The sequence below is a fragment of the Sciurus vulgaris genome (genome assembly GCF_902686455.1).
Source record: "Sciurus vulgaris genome assembly, chromosome: 1".
NCBI lineage: Eukaryota > Metazoa > Chordata > Mammalia > Rodentia > Sciuridae > Sciurus > Sciurus vulgaris.
The window spans coordinates 131,533,739-131,550,807 of NC_136461.1; the positions used below are offsets into that span (position 1 = coordinate 131,533,739).

Sequence of the window (17,069 nt, forward strand, 5' to 3'; positions counted from 1 at the left end):
ACTTTACTCGTTCTTCTATTAAGTTTTCAGTTACCCTTTCCAGTTACATTTCCTACCACCATCTCGTCTAACTTTAGAAACATATTAAAGTTCTTTTGTTCACATGGTCCCTTATTAATTCCCCTGCATGTTTGTTTAAACTCTATATTTCATAATTATCATAATTAGTGGTTTCAACTATAAATTTGACACATTCAATATCTCAATAAGACAGTCTAGAATTCTCAAAATAATAGCACTTCCAAGTTTAGTGATCTTTTATTCTCCCCTTTTCTTCAACTCTGTCAAATCAATCATTAAGCCAAATTTTTCCTTGAAAACAAGTTTTCATTTCATCTCTTCATCTGATAAAGAATATAAAAAAAAATTTTTTTTAAGTCAATAGACATGCAATTATTCTATCAAATTCCTGTAAGGTTTTAAATGTTCACTTTTACTTTCTGTATTATTCACTGCAGGTTATGAATGATTCACTGCATTGCTTGCACAGGTAATGAAGATCACACTTAATGCTCACTTTCACTTTCTGTACTTATAACTGCAGGCTATGAATGGTTCATTGCACTGCACTGCAGTGGTAATGCAGGTCACACTTTAAGATTAAAGATGTCACAGTCTTGCCAGGCATGGTGACCCATGCCTATAATTCCAGTGGCTCAGGATTCTGAGGCAGGAGGATCATGAGTTCAAAGGCAACTCAGCAAGACCTTGTCTCTAAATAAAATACAAAAAAGGGTTGGAGATGTTGTTCAATGGTTAAGCACCCTGGGTTCAATCCCTGCTGCAAAAAAAAAAGTCTAAGTTTTCCCAAAATTCATCCATACCTATATCTAATAAGCAAGATGGAGATTTAACCTGAGACGTCTATGCAGAATTTCTGAAATAGAGAATAAGGGATAGATTTGAGAATACAATTTTTTCATGGCAATACAATTTTTCTATGCTAAAGAGGTGGTGAAATAGTCTCCGTACACTCGCACTAGAGCTGGCCTCTTTGAAAGGGTTACAACTATGAACTGCTTGCACAGGAAGATGTACATGCTCATAGCTATGAATGTATGAATAAGTGTGTATAGATGTGAATTAAAAGTTGTAATTAATACAGTTAATGAAAAGAAGATGTTAATTTTATAGTAATTCTTAAGCCTTTCTTATGAAAATCACACAGTTTTAAACAAATATAATTTCCTATATCATCACACATATGTAGCAAACTCTTGATTAAGCAAAACTAAAAAGGGAAATAAAATTCACAGCAGATATAGAACTCTGGACAACAAAGATAATCTCCAATGCCTGTCTCAGTCACAGCTCCAAAACCTTCTAACTTATTTTAGGAACTAAAGATTGACAAATCAATTTAACCAACAGCAATAACATTGGCAAAGACCTGGGGTTCCACACCTACCATGAATAAGTGAGACTGACATTTTCAAAAATAAAATTCATCCCTCAAATGGAAAAATAATAATAATTAGCAGCTGCTAGATTTGCTCAGCTCATTGGGGGCTCGATAAGCTTCCTAAAGTCTCCAGCATAAAAATTTCCTTCTCAGTTTCAGGATGTGGGGAAAAAATACATGACTAGATCATTCTCAGACAAGCTCATCAGAGAAATCTTTTTTAAAAGATATAGGGATTTGAGAATGATTTTTCAAAGCATTTTTCCCATTTGTTTAATGGTCTAAATCAAATGACTTTACTATGCCCTTATGAATGGCTTGATTTAGCTCAGTTGTATATATCAAAATTGTGGATATCTAAAGACATTCTTTTGAGTTTCAGTCCTTAGCATACTCACATAAATAACTGCATTAACCCAAATTAGCATAGGAGAGCCCCCAAAACAAATATTTCTGCCAATGGTCTGGGTCTATTTAAATAATCTGAAATTTAAAAAATTAAGAGACAATGGAAGCCCAAAAATTGTCATTAAAAGAATTCATACTTTATGGGTATAAACTGACACTACAAATACAGTTTAAATAAGAATTTAAATCTTGCTTAATATTCATTAAATATCCATTCTCCCTTATAAATCAAACAAAATAGCACTAGATCTTTGCCTGGGCTTAACATTAATAAGAATCCAACTTAGAAGATTTAAAGAGATAAACTGTTAGTATTCTACGATTTTACAGAGAGAAGAGACAGAAAAAATATGTATTGTATATTCACTCTTACCAGACACCTCACTGTTACCTCATTGAATCCTTACCTTACCCAAACATGACGTTGGTTAAGTATTACTATACACCCATTCACCAATGAGGAAACCATCTCAGAGTTCAAGTCTCTCCCCCAACACTAAACAAACAAGTGCTGAAATCTAGGTCTATTCACTCCAGACTCCAGTTTCACTTTCTACTGCACCACATCAAAAGGAAAATTAAGGAGCTATACTACTCTACTTCTCAAATCTCAATACAAAGTAGATACATAATCTAGAGAGCTCCCATATCAGGTCAAAGGAAAAACTAAGAATCTTAGTCTGGTGCTATAATTCTTGTGCCTTTTTGAGTTTTGTACATTGTAAACACGGTGAATTCATCAAGTCACCTAATCAACACAAAGATTTAAACAAAATATGAAGGCATTTTTTTAAAAAATGACTAACATACAGAAAAGATACATAGATGTAAACTGAAAAACAATACAGTTCACTTCCATATCAATAATTACTTAGGAAATTATTGATCTATCAACAAGTGAAAAAGTCATACAATAACAAAAATAATAACAATTCTAGATTATCTTTCTAGAATAATCTAATTGCAAGGACATTAGGTCAAAGGTGACTATTTTCCTAATGGTTTAACAATTACAATATATACCTTACTTTCTGAAAAGAGCTTTCAATACCAAGTTTATAAACAATGTTCAAATTAGGGGGGAAAAAGTTCATGGACTAACAGAAAACAGGAATTCTCTTCCTCTAGTCTTGCTTTCTGTGATGTTTTTATGCGAATTATTGTAATAAATGTCTAATATATATATATATATATATATATATATATATATATATATATATATATATTTGGGGGGTGGTGGCTGTGCTAAGAATTGAACCCAGGACCTCACACACATACTAAGCAAGGGCTCTGCCCCTGAGCTACAACTCCAGCCCTAGTAACTTTAACATATAAACTGAAAAATAAGAAAGTTCACTTCTAGAATAATCTAATAACACTGTTACCACATTGAAAACTAGCTGCCAGAGACTCTGAGATCGGCTGATTCTCAATTTAGCAGCAGCTTCAAGCAATAGACAGTATGCCATGGAATTTTATCATCATAGTTTTAAATAAGAGAACAAAGCAACCAAATGTTTAAAAAAAGGAACTGAAATTACTCAATAATCAACAAAAACATCAATAAATTCAATGCCACCACCCTATTCCTATAGAAAGTTCTTTCTTTTCTTTCAGTGCTTTTTTGTTCAGACTCTTGTTTAGTCACACACATTTACTGGGGTTCTACTATATACCTAAGATTGATTTAGCACACATTTATTTTTCAAAAGGCATTACCCTATGGGTGTCAATAAGGTCTAGTGACAAATTTAGGAAAGATAATAGTACTCACACCAGAAACATAAAAAAAAAAAAAAAAAAAAAAGATAAAGCATGGAGAGGCAAAGCAAATGCCAAAGGTTCAGAGGCCAACCCAGGAGCCCAGCAAATCTGACCTCCACTGACCATGGCAGTTGTGCTCACTACCAACTTGAGTGCACACACCATGTACAGTCGTTAATGTCAACTATGATCCACCCAAATTGTGAAGGAGGGCAAGAATTCAGAGACTTTCCCTAGTTCCTTCCTTCTGTTTTTCAGTGCCTACTAAATTCATCTGAAATTGATGCCTTGTGTATGTAGGGAATAGAAATTATAAATAGCAAAATTTAAAATGTCAGCAGGGTTCCATTGGAAAACTGTGGATAATTTATACTTTTTTCTTAATATTTCTCTCATTTTATTTTTAACTCTAAGATCATGTTTATAAACAAATGAAAGAACTAAACTAGTTCCATTTTTTAAAAGGTAAATACTTCATTTAAACTAAAAGATTTTAGTAAAATATGGAGTCCTGTGAATATAATAGATTAATAAGGAGGAAAGACAAGAGAGAAATTCACAACATGAAACAAATGGAATTGAAAGGAGCTTTGAATCTTCAGAGAATAAATATATCAAGTTGAAAAGTTGTAGTACATGCATACATTTATTTCATATGAATAAATTTTTAAAAAGAATCAGTTCTTGTTTCGTGTAGACAAAGAATGCAATAAGATAGCAAAAGCAGAGCTGACAAAGAGGCTTATTTGAAGAGACTGGGCTTTGGTGGGTTCTTCCTCTTTAAGAACCAGGCAGCACATCTGCCTAGTTCTCAAGAGGAAACGTTAAGGCTACTTTTTTTAAATATTGAGACAGGCTCTAGTTAAGTTGCCCAGGTGACCTCAAATTTGCAATCCTCTTGCCTCAATTTCCCCCATTGCTGGAATTAGAGGTATGCAACACTGTGCCAGATCAAGAGGAAACTTCTTAAAAGCCACAGAATAATTTTTATATATAAAAGAATATAATTTTTTATAAACGCTGACAATTTAAAGCAAAAATAATGCCCAGGGCAACACTTAGTCAACAGCTGTATGGCACTGATGTGTCCGGATGTGAATACAAGTTAGGGTGAGTTGATACTCAGGATAACTGAAACTGTTAGTGTTGGCCCCATAGTTCAATGCCCAGAATGGTTGATTTATAGAGCAAATCCATACCTTCAGAAAGTAAACAGCCACAAATGCCAGGGTGGCATGTTCAAGAGTCAGACTGTATGCTGTATTTATTCTCCTAGAATTCACTGAGGGAGAGGGGAGTTTTTCTACAGGTAATTCCAGAAGGTTCTTTCTTCACTTGTGAACTTTTATTAACCTCTCCCCACCTCTGAACTTATAAAATCCTAATCATCTCTTAAAAGATTCTTCAAGCTGTCTCCTCTCTGGAGTATTTCCTAAAATTCCCTATTTCACTCTCCAACATTTTTATGCTGGTTTTACTCTTGTATATATTTTTTTCTTGTACATTTTTTAATCAATGCATTGTACAGACATTATTTAATTTACTCAGTCTGTCTTCATCAAACATAAGACCTTCAATGTCAAGCTGTATCTTGGTTGTTTCTATTACCTGTGTTTTATGTGTATGACACATAAAGGTGACTCAAAACTTTTTTGTGAATTAAAGGACACGAAGAAGACCCTATTTCTGGAATTTTTCATCATTACTAAATAAATAAGAATACAATTAATGAAACACTTAAATAATACACTGTTCAGCTCTTACAATAATTCAAAATAAAGTCTCATTATATGATATACTTTAAAAACTGATTATTATTTAATCTGCACTAGACTGAAATTTGCCTTGACAACTCATGTAGAAAGAGCTTGCTAGAAATACCAATGGCAGGAATGTTTTCTCTGACAAGTGGATGATGATACATAATGGGGAGGGAGGGTAAGGGAAGAATGGAGGAAGTATGGATTTTGTAGTGGGATATGAGGGGTGGAGAGGAAGTAGGGGGGAAGGAAAGATAATGGAATGAGACAAACATTATCTTATGAACATGTATGATTACATAAATGGTGTGACTCTACTTTGTGTACAACCAGAGAAATGAAAAGTTATATCCCATGTGTACAATGAATAAAAAAGTAAATTAATTAATAAATAAATAAAAAAGAATTAGTATATAAAACTAAGAACTGTAATTCCAGGAGGTATAAAAAAATTAAATGCAATTTGTCACTCATCCACAACTACGGATTATATAGATAATTATTAAATGTAATTAAAAAGTCAAAGGCAATAATGCCAAGATCATCAAAAAAAAGAAAGAAAGAGAAAGAAAGAAAGAAAGAGAGAAAGAAAGAAAAGAAAGAAAGACCAATGTCAGAGCTTCCACAGTGAGAGAGAGGAATAAGGAGGCACCTACATTAAACTAGTTCTTAAGAGTAAACTTCAGAGCCACAGAAAAAAAATTTTTTTGGAACCCAGGGGCACTTAACCACTGAATCATATCCCCAAGCTCATTTTTATTTTTTATTTAAAACAGTATCTCACTAACTTGCTTATTAGGGCTCCAATTTGCAATCATCCTGGCTCAGCCTCCCAAGTAGCTGGAATTACAGGCATTCACCACCATGCCCAGTAAGGGTAATAGAAAAATTTTTATATGAAAAAGTGTTACTTTTTATAAACGTAACAGCTGAAAACAAATGTAATGCCCAGAGAAACACTTAGTCAATGATTGGTTGGCACTGAGCATATCCAGAGGCCATACTGGGTTTTACTTTCTACCTCACGAGAGGATCAATCACACTGAATATCCCTTCTCCATGCCTTCAATCACTCTCTCAAGCTTCCTTAGGCAGCTAGGAAATACACAGGGTTCAACACTTTAAGGAGGTATTTTAAACAAAAGAATTCAACTTCTCCTCTCACATTACCTGTGGTTTTCCTTTTCATAGTTTCTCCCCTTTTAATGGCAGTCTTAAGGTCCCTGAAAAATGCACCAAAAGAAGAAAAAGGCAGCGGGGCAGGGGGGATGCGATGGCAGAGTGTTTAAGAAAAAGATTTTGGAGCTGATAAATTACACTGAAGTTTCAATCTTACACTAACTGAGAAATCAACTTCTTTTTTTAAATTTTTTTAGATGTTGATAGACCTTTATTTTATTCATTTATTTATGTTTAGTACTGAGAATCTAACCCAGTGCCTCACACATGCTAGGCAAGTGCTCTACCACTGAGCTGCAACCCCAGCCCAGAAATCAGCTTCTTAAATCTTGGTTTACTAATCTATAAAATAAAAATAATAATATAACCTATTGGTTAATCATGAAGATTACATAAAGCAATGCATGAAAATGACTCATTAGATGTAACAATTATGATTCTCAACATCAAATACAAGTTAGCATGGAGGCTAACAGCATAAGTCACACTGCCTGAATTTGAATCCCTGCTCTTTTACTTCTTAGCTATTATGGCAAATTATTTAACTTCTCATGGCCTAATGAGAGGTCATGCATGGAGTTTCTTGGAATAATTAAATGCATAAGACATTTAAATAATTACAACAGTGCCTGACACAGATAAATTCTCATAAACATTAGTTGTTATTATTAACCACAGACATCCAAAAAAGAGTTCCTACACACCAAATTTTAAAATTTAAAAGGTGACAAATGCTATTAATAAGCAATTTATAGAAAGAAAATAAATGGTGAATAAAATACTAAAAGCTTCATTCAGTATTAACAGAATGCAATTCAAAACGATTTCATTTTTCATCTAACATTTTGTAAAAATCAAAAGAAAGATAATATTAATAAAAACAAAAAAAGGGAATGGATGATCCTACTCTGATTCTCAACTATGTCAAATTTGATTAGACTACATTTTCTTTTTTATTATTTTTTTTTTATTTCTACAGACTGCATTTTGATTCATTGTACACAAATGGAATACATTTCATTTCTATGGTTGTACATGATGTAGATTCATACCATTCATGTAGTCATAAATGTGCACGGGGTAATGATGTCTGTCTCATTCCACCATTTTTCATACCCCCACCCCCTCCTCCCTCTCATTTCCCTCTACGTAATCTAAAGTTCCTCCATTCTTCTCTTAACCCCCAACCTGCCACTCCCATTATATATCATTATCCACTTATCAGGGAAAACATCCAGTCTTTGGTTTTTTGGGATTGGCTTACTTCACTTAGCATGATATTCTCCAATTCCATCCCCTCATCTGCAAATGTCATAATATTCTTCTTTATGGCTGAATAATGTTCCATTGTGTATATATGCCACAGTTTCTTTATCCATTTATTCATCTGTTGAAGGGCATCTAGGTTGGTTCCACAATCTATTGTGAATTGAGCTGCTAAAAACATTGATGTGTCTGCGTTACTGTAGTATACTAATTTTAAGTCAAAAGGTGAGTCTATTCCAAGTTTTCTGAGGAATATTCACACACAGATTTCCAGAGTGGCTGCATCAATTTGCAACTCACCAGCAATGTACAAGTGTGCTTTTTCCCCACATCCACGTCAACATCTATTATTGTTTGTGTTCTTTTTTTTTTTTTTTTTTTTTTCTCTTTCATTTATTTCTAACTTCAATCCATTATGATCTGATAGAATACATGCTAGTATCTCTATCTTCTTGTATTTGCTAACATTAGCTTTGTGGCATAATATATGGTCTATTTTAGAGAAGGATCCATGTGCTGCTGAGAAGAAAGTGTATTCACTCTTGGTTGGATGGTATATTCTATAAATGTCCGTTAAGTCTAAATTATTGATTGTGTTGTTGAGATCTAAGGTTTCTTTGTTCAATTTTTGTCTGGAAGATCTGTCCAGTGGTGAGAGCGGCGTGTTAAAATCACCTAGTATTATTGTGTTGTGGTCTATTTGGTTTCTGAAATTGAGAAGGATTTGTTTGACATACATAGATGAGCCACTGTTTGGGGCATAGATGTTTATGATTGTTATATCTTGCTGATTTATGCTTCCTTTAAGCAGTATGAAATGACCTTCTTTATCCCTTCTGACTAACTTTGGCTTGAAGTCCACATTATCGGAAATGAGGATGGATACTCCAGCTTTTTTGCTGAGTCCATGTGCATGGTATGTTTTTCCCCATCCTTTCACCTTTAATCTATGGGTATCTTTTTCTATGAGGTGAGTCTCTTGCAGGCAACATATTGTTGGATCTTTCTTTTTAATCTAGTCTGCCAGTCTATGTCTTTTGATTGATGAATTCAGGCCATTAACATTCAGGGTTATTATAGAGAAATGATTTGGTTTCCCGGTCATTTGGTTCATTTTTAAAATTTTGTTTATTTATTTGTTTGACACAACTTGTTTCCTCCTTTATTTGACAATTCCTTTAGGATAATTCCTCCCTTTGCTGATTTGCTTCTTTGTTTTTCATCTCTTCCTCATGGAATATTTTGTTGAGAATGTTCTGTAATGCTGGCTTTCTTTTTGTAAATTCTTTTAGCTTTTGTTTATCATGGAAGGATTTTATTTCATCGTCAAATTTGAAGGTAAGTTTTGCTGGGTATAAGATTCTTGGTTGGCATCCATTTTCTTTCAGGGCTTGAAAAATGTTGTTCCAGGACTTTCTAGCTTTTAGGGTCTGGATTGAAAAATCTGCTGATATCCGTATTGGTTTCCCCCTGAATGTAATTTGGTTCTTTTCTCTCACAGCCTTTAAAATTCTGTCTTTATTTTGTATGTTAGGTATTTTCATTATAATGTGCCTTGGTGTGGGTCTGTTGTAATTTTGTGTATTTGGAGTCCTGTAAGCCTCTTGAACTTGATTTTCCATTTCATTCTTCAGATTTGGGAAATTTTCTGATATTATTTCATTGAATAGGTTGTTCATTCCTTTGGCTTGTTTCTCTAGACCTTCCTCAATCCCAATAATTCTTAAATTTGGCCTTTTCATGATATCCCATAGTTCTTGTAGATTCTGTTCATGATTTCTTACCATCTTCTCTGTTTGTTCAACTTTGTTTTCAAGGTTAAATATTTTGTCTTCAATGTCTGAGGTTCTGTCTTCCAGGTGTTCTATCCTATTGGATATGCTTTCTATGGAGTTCTTAATTTGGTTTATTGTTTCCTTCATGTCAAGGATTTCTGTTTGGTTTTTTTTCAATATCTCTAACTCTTTATTGAAATGATCTTTTGCTTCCTGTATTTGCTCTTTTAACTGTTGATTGGTGCGATCATTCAATGCTTGCATTTGCTCTTTCATCTCATCGTTTGCTTCTCTGATCATTTTAATTATGTACATTCTGAACTCCTTTTCTGTCATTTCTTCTGCCATGCTGTCACTGGGTTTTATTGATGTAACATCTAGATTTGTTTGCAGCATTTTCTTTCCTTGTTTTCTCATATTGTTCAGATATCAGTGGACCGCTGAGATATTGCAGTTTTCCTCTGTTGATTTACAATGTCCCTGAAGATTTCTATATATATCCCCTCTTAGCCTTCAGTAGGCTGAAGTCTTGGAGGAAGTTGATAATGCGGTGTTCCACAAGGAAGCTGCCTCTCTAGGAGTGGTGGCCTTCAGGTGGGGTATATTCCCTGCTAGTGGGCAGAGGTGCCTCCACTTGTTGACCAATGGTCATCCAAAGCGGACCTAGGCTGTGGGCTGAGGCAAGGCCTGTTTGGGCCTGTGTCTCTGGTTTTACCGTCCTTGTGGGGAAACCTCACCAGGCAGGGAAGACTCACCCGGTGGGGAGGTCTCGCTGGTCAGTCTATTGTTTGTGTTCTTGATGATAGCCATTCTAATTGGAGTAAGATGAAATCTTAGAGTTGTTTTAATTTGCATTTCTCTAATTACTAGAGATGTTGAACACTTTTTCATATATTTATTAATCGCCTGTATATCTTCTTCTGTGAAGTGTCTGTCCAGTTCCTTGATTGGGTTCTTTGTATTTTTGGTGTAAAGTTTTGTAAGTTCTTTATAAATTTTGGAGATATGTTCTCAAATAGTACCATTTTTTAAGGGTGACACAGTCCTGAGACTGGCATGTGACGTATGCTGCACTGTCTTCAGGAATAGACTATATGAAAGCAGAATGCACATATTTACTGTTGACTTTGTTATTAGTCTATTTTATGCTATTGTAATGAAATGCCTGAGAAAATTAACTTTACAAATAAAAGAAATTTCTTTAGCTCAAAAAAAAAAAAAAAAAAAAAAGAAAGATAATATTAAATGGGCTAGAGTTGTGGTTCAGTGGTAGAGCACTTGCCTGGCACGTGTGAGGCCCTGGGTTCAATACTCAGCACCACATGTAAATAAATAAAATATCCATTGACAACCAAAAATATATTTTAAAAATATATATTAAATACTAGTGAGAGAGTAGAAAAGCACCAATTCCCAATACACGGTTGATAGAAATATAAATGGGCACATTTTTGGCAGGTGATTTGGCATTATCTAAAGTGTAAAACAGCATTATATTTGACTTGGAAATTCCATCTCTAAAATTTTAATTCAGAAGAATTAGTCATCAAAGTGAGCAGGCATACAAGAAATCAACTGAAATACCCATAAGCCCATCAATAGGATACTTAACACTTATACCAACACGGTAGAATACAGCCATTAAGAGGAATGCTGAAGATCTATGTATAGAGAAATGAAAACATATTCATTATGAATTGTTAAGAATAAAGCTAAAGAAATAAGAAAGACAGTAGAATGAATCCAACATAACTTCCCAATGCTCATATATGAATACACAACTGGTATTAACTCCACATCATGGTATATTCCATGTATGTACAATATGTCAAATACACTCTACTGTTATGTACATCTAAAAAGAACACATTTTTAAAAATAAAGTCAAAGAATAATATTTATAATATGATGCTATTTTATTTTAAATATGAAACAAAATCATACATCTATTTATATATTTATCTCTACAAAAATCCTCTAAAAAGTGTTAGTGACTGCATTTGACAAATGTGATGTCTATACTATTTACGTTTTTGTAATACATCTGTACTACTTTCTATTTTTGACTTGTTTATTTAAAGAAAGCAAAAGAACAAATAATGATCAGAAGCACAGTTTCTGAAGCAAACCACCAGCAATACTGCCTCGGCATCTCCATTTATAAAGCAAAGACCAACCCAAATACCAGTGATACCCCTATACCAATAATAACAATGCCAATAATAACATACACCAATAATAACAATAATAATTATGTTATAGGGCTCTGATGAGCACTAAATGAGTTAACAAAGGGAAAGCCCTGAGAAATGCCTGACACAGAAATGCTACATGAGATATGTCCTCTATTATTAGTCTCAGGTTGAATTCTTAAGAGATACTACACCAAAAAAGTCATCTCCCCAAATCCCATCTGAATCCTAAGACAATCAACAAAATTATCAGTAGACAACAGACAATTGTTATAGTGAAGACATCGGTTCTGGGGACCCAATTGATAATACTTTATTTCTGTGTTACAAATGCTGAGGAACCTACAATTCAGAGTCAAGCGTGGCTCCTTTCTTATTCTCAACTTCCTCATCTTTTCAAGGGAGGAAGTTGACTTATATAATTCACAAAATTCTAATATCCTAATAAGATACCTACTATTAAAAATAATTATACATATTTATAGTTCCCTTAGAAACATACTGCTAATCAGTAGATCCAGAATCTGAAATACAACTCCATAATAAAGTATGAGCCCCAGAGAAAAATCCTTTAATAGCAGTCTCATGGCAAACGCCAAAGAAGGGAGACTTTCTTCATCTGAATGTAACCAAATTACCATTCCTTACAATTATTCTATAACTCATTGGTTTAGATGGTTTCCTCCCACCTGCTCTACAGACCCATGCCATAAAGACAAATCAGTGATTATTTTACTATGTTTATCAGGACTCTAAATAATACATAGAGGGCAAGTAATTTTTCCATCTGCTAAAAATTCATATATACCACACAAGAGAAAATGCCTCTCTGTCTCACATAGACACACCACCACCACCACCACAAATAATAATGATAACAAGCACTAAGCACTTACACGAAATGCTGCAAGAATGATTCTTGTTACTTTCTCTTTGACAGATTCTTGGAGGATGTCGGAGAGGACAGGAATGATATTGTAGCGACGCAGGTGTTCACACATTTGAGGACTGAATGCCAGGAGCCATATTGAAAAAATCATTTGATATTGGAGTTGAAAGCCACACTTGTTACTCAAAACTCCCATAATGCTGAAAGGGAACAGGCATTTAGAAAACATTTAATATGATGACACAACAAAAAAGAGTGATTATTCTTTTTGTACACTAATGGAAAAGCCTCTCTGAATTATGTCCTCAGTTTCTTTTCCACCAGCAACAGCACACAGCCAAACTGCTACTCACAGAGGGCCATTTTCCACACAGCTCCACTTAACCCTCTCTCCAAAAGTCACAGGACCTCAGGCAGCAGGAGCACTTGCTGCAAGGAAGCAACAAGAAAGGGAACCAAGACTTGTAATAGGGCACAGAGAATGGTAAGAAAAATGTGACAAGCAACACAGAACTAAAATCAACAGGAAGTCATGACAAAACAAATGCACATCTTCAAGTCAAATTTTATATCAAGATTTTGAATCTGTGCAACCAAAAGAATAGATTTAATATACCCAGAAAACTCAGAGAAAGGAAGGGATGACTTTGGAGGAAATCTGTGATGAATCTGAATTTTACACAGTTGATCACAGAATTAGGGGGTCAGAGAAAATCCTCAGTAACTTCTAGTTTGATCTTTTACTTCACTGAAAAGGAAGCTTGGAAAACTCCATGGATATGAAAGAGATTTCTCCAAGGCAGACAGTATATATAATAGAAGAGAGCTAAGCAAATTTCCCTGCAGAATGCCTACATTCAAACAATGAAGGACAGAAATCATCAAATAAGACCATAAAAAATGACCACCAGGATTAAGGGGAGCTCAAACACATAAAATGTCCATAAAGTGACCCCTACTATAAACTGTGGACCTCAGTTAACAGTAGTGTGTCAATACTGATGCCTCACTAAGGACAAATATACCATGCTAATTTAAGATGTCAATAACAGGAAATTTTGGTATTGAAAGGAAGGGGGGACATATATGGAAACTCTCTACACTTACAATTTTTTTTCTGTAAATCTAAAGTTGCTCTATAAGTAAAAGCTGAAATTTTTTAAAATATAATTTTATAATCTAAACCAATTAACTTAGTAGAAAGCTTGTTACCAGTGCTAATTCTCCATTTTTGTGATTTACATACAGTCCCGAATTATTAATTTTCTCATAGATGATTCACTAATATCAGTATCTCAACTGTTGAGAAATCATGTAATTTTATACTATCAGCATCCTAGAGACTGATTTCCTTGATCTCTGTTCCATTACTCAACTAAGTCTTCTACACTTGGCTTTGTGTTGTGGGACTGAGAACCTGGGAACCACATTTCTGCTGTACCAGCTGGCTCCCTGTTAGGTTCCCTAAGGGCCAAAAGGGGGCGCTGGAGGCCGAATGCAAGGATGGAATAAGGAACTGTTGGCTTCCTGTTTCTGTGGCATCCAGTTGTTTTTTCCCTTGGCAGCAGTTGACCTCAGTTTGCAGTTCTTCCAGTTCAGCAGAAAAAACTTCATCGAACACCCTCAGAGACACCAGACCAGCCAGTGGGGGGAGGGGAGGCCCTCCCCAGAGGACTGAGTCCCTGCATGAGGCACTTCCTCAGAATTTAGAGATGTCAATAGCAGAGGGATGGTACCTCCTCCTCAAAGGTCCAAATTTTGGATGCATTCACCCCTCCAAGCATGTAAGTTTCAGTGATCCTAACCTATGACCATTGCTCCCCTTAGCTTTAGAGATGTACTTGCTACCTCTCTGACACTTGAGTCATTTTTTCATTTAGTTTTCAGAACAAATTAGATAGCAAATGTATACATACTTAATAATTCTTCAAATCAAATTTTCTGACAAAATCAGTTTTATTTTATTTTTTCAATAACAAGAAGGCTTGACCCAGGGAGTTCACAGACAGTACACTATTGCTGAAAACAAAGTGAGACAGAAAGATTTCAAAAGAGGGAGTTGTTGAAAACGATGTTTTCAGAGATGTTTAGGAGAGTTTTAAATTTACATACAATACATATGATTACATTGAAAAGAAGTCTTCTACATCTAAATATTAGACACAAGAAATATCCTAATAAAGATCCTCTTTTCCAGAATAAGAACCCTGAATATAGCGGAGCAACAAGAAATACATGCCAAGATACCAAGAACATAAAGACACAGGATATAATTAAATATACTGATTTAACATATTTGCTGAGGAGCTATGTGGAGGTACAGTGGTGCAAGGTACAGGGGATATAAAGGGGAGCAAAAATGATCCTGTCCATGCTCTCAAATAGCTTACAGGCCACCATGGGTAGAGGGAGGATTCACTGAGGAAAGAACCTGAGAAGTGAATGGGACATTTATCACTATATAGGTCTTTGATATCTCTCTCATTAAGAAGGCAAGTTAAATATGACTGCTACATTTTTAAAAAAAATGCAAATTTGCAAGGGTGATGTAACTTTAAAATCACTGAGAAAGTCACTAAATTAAGTTATAGAATACTAAAGGCTGCCTTTGATGGGTTCTAATATTTTCTGACTAGATTATAAACTTCTTAAAGGGAAGAGTCATATATCTTTGTATTTTCCATTACATGTAGCACAATACATAAAGGAAGTATAACCAGCAAATCCAAGATTAGAAAGAAGACTAAGATCCATAAGGCCAAAATCAATATTTAGTATTGTTTTACTTTTTAATTAAGGTTATTTTAAATCAAACTAATAAAAGGAATAGTAAAACAAAATAGCTGGGTACCAGTTAACATACACTTTGAATGAGTCACTGCCCTCCAAACCCATAAGCACCTAGTACCTCATCACACAAATCACCCAATAATGTAAGATTTCAACGATTTTTTAAAAACCCACCTTTGAATTACCTTATACTTTCAAAATACTTCAAATTTGGGGGTATAAAAGTTCATAAATGCTAGTTGAATTGTGAAGGCAATTAACCCCAAGAAATGGCCACTTTTAACTTCAATATTTAAAAAGTCAATGCCAATCTTCAAACTGTGAAGTCTACAACATCAACACATGGAAAGTATTTTTTTCATCTTACATAAGTACATATATATTCAAAAATAGTGTTATGTATACAGTGGGTTTTTTAGCCAAAAAAGAAAGCAGACTATATTGTTCAAAATGTACTTTTTTAGAATCCGTTATCTTCCTCTCACTAAAATTACTTTAATTTTTTTCTCTTCATATTAGTCCTGTTTGTGATTTGAGAAGCACCAAAATCTAAAACTTTCAATGCTAAGCAAGACAGATGGAAAAGTAGAAAGTATGTTTTAACTCTGAAAAATGAATGGATTAAATAACTTTTCTAAATTGCTACCCTATTAGCAAGTTTAGATATACCTTTATTAATGTCTAAAGATTTGATTACTGCTAATTTCATTAGTGGTCATTAGCATACCAAAATACATAGAAGAAAAATGAAAGAGCCTAGAATATTTGGATATTCTTTTGTTGCTGAGTACTTAGTACTGTTGATTGTTCTCCAAAATACTAAGTATGAGTAATTAAAACAGCAGCATTTAAAGTCCATATACCAAGAGAATCCACTGGACCAAATTTTAGAATCTGAGTTAATTTTTTGAACAATATAAATGTTTAAGAGATTGCTATTTCATGACTTTTATTTTCTCACAGGTCTTCCAAAGGGGGAAAAAGTCTAATTTTTGTTTAGTAGAATAAAATTCATTTTATCTTGCAATGACTATATGGACCTATTGAGCCCTTTTATAAACAAAGGATATATGGGATCTTGGTGATCTTGGGCTATTTCATCATCCTAGATATTATTTCATCATTATTCATTAATTTTTATTAATTACACTAATAAAAGACTAAAATAAAAAATGGAGACCTATGGAACAAGATACAATAGTGAAATAAATCATTATCCCTTCTTACTGCACTGCCCAAAATATGGCATCATCTTTGTGAAAAGTAAGAAGACCTGAAACTCCATTTTTGTAGTCCACATTTAGAAGAGTTAACATCACAATCTTAAGATTGATAGTCTTAGAAAGATCTGCTTGCAAAGTTGGCCCTTGGCTAACTTCTGGTAACTTGGCTAGTAACCAGTTCCCTACATTAATACAAAATTTTCCCTAAATCTTAAGGGTAGCTTACTGTACCTACATAGTTTGTACAAACAATATGTTGAATGCTGTGAACATCCACTGCTATGGTTTGAGTATCTGTGTCCTTCCAAAATTCATGTTAAAATCCTAACTGACAAGGCAACAGTGTGATGAAGTGAGGTCTCTGGGATTAGGTCATAAGGGCAGAGCCCTCATGAATGCAATTAGTGCCCGTAACAGGAGC

General features: G+C 34.3%; 1 protein-coding gene across 3 annotated transcripts in view; it reads right to left on the reverse strand.

The window, feature by feature from the left end:
- ATP6V1H (ATPase H+ transporting V1 subunit H) overlaps positions 1-17,069 on the reverse strand; it is a 117,441-nt gene that overhangs the window by 60,499 nt on the left and 39,873 nt on the right. For all 3 annotated transcript variants that reach the window (XM_079136751.1, XM_079136749.1, XM_079136750.1), the window contains one exon: positions 12,643-12,835. In XM_079136751.1, coding sequence (XP_078992877.1) covers positions 12,643-12,835 — 193 coding nt within the window. The remainder of the gene's footprint in view (positions 1-12,642; positions 12,836-17,069) is intronic.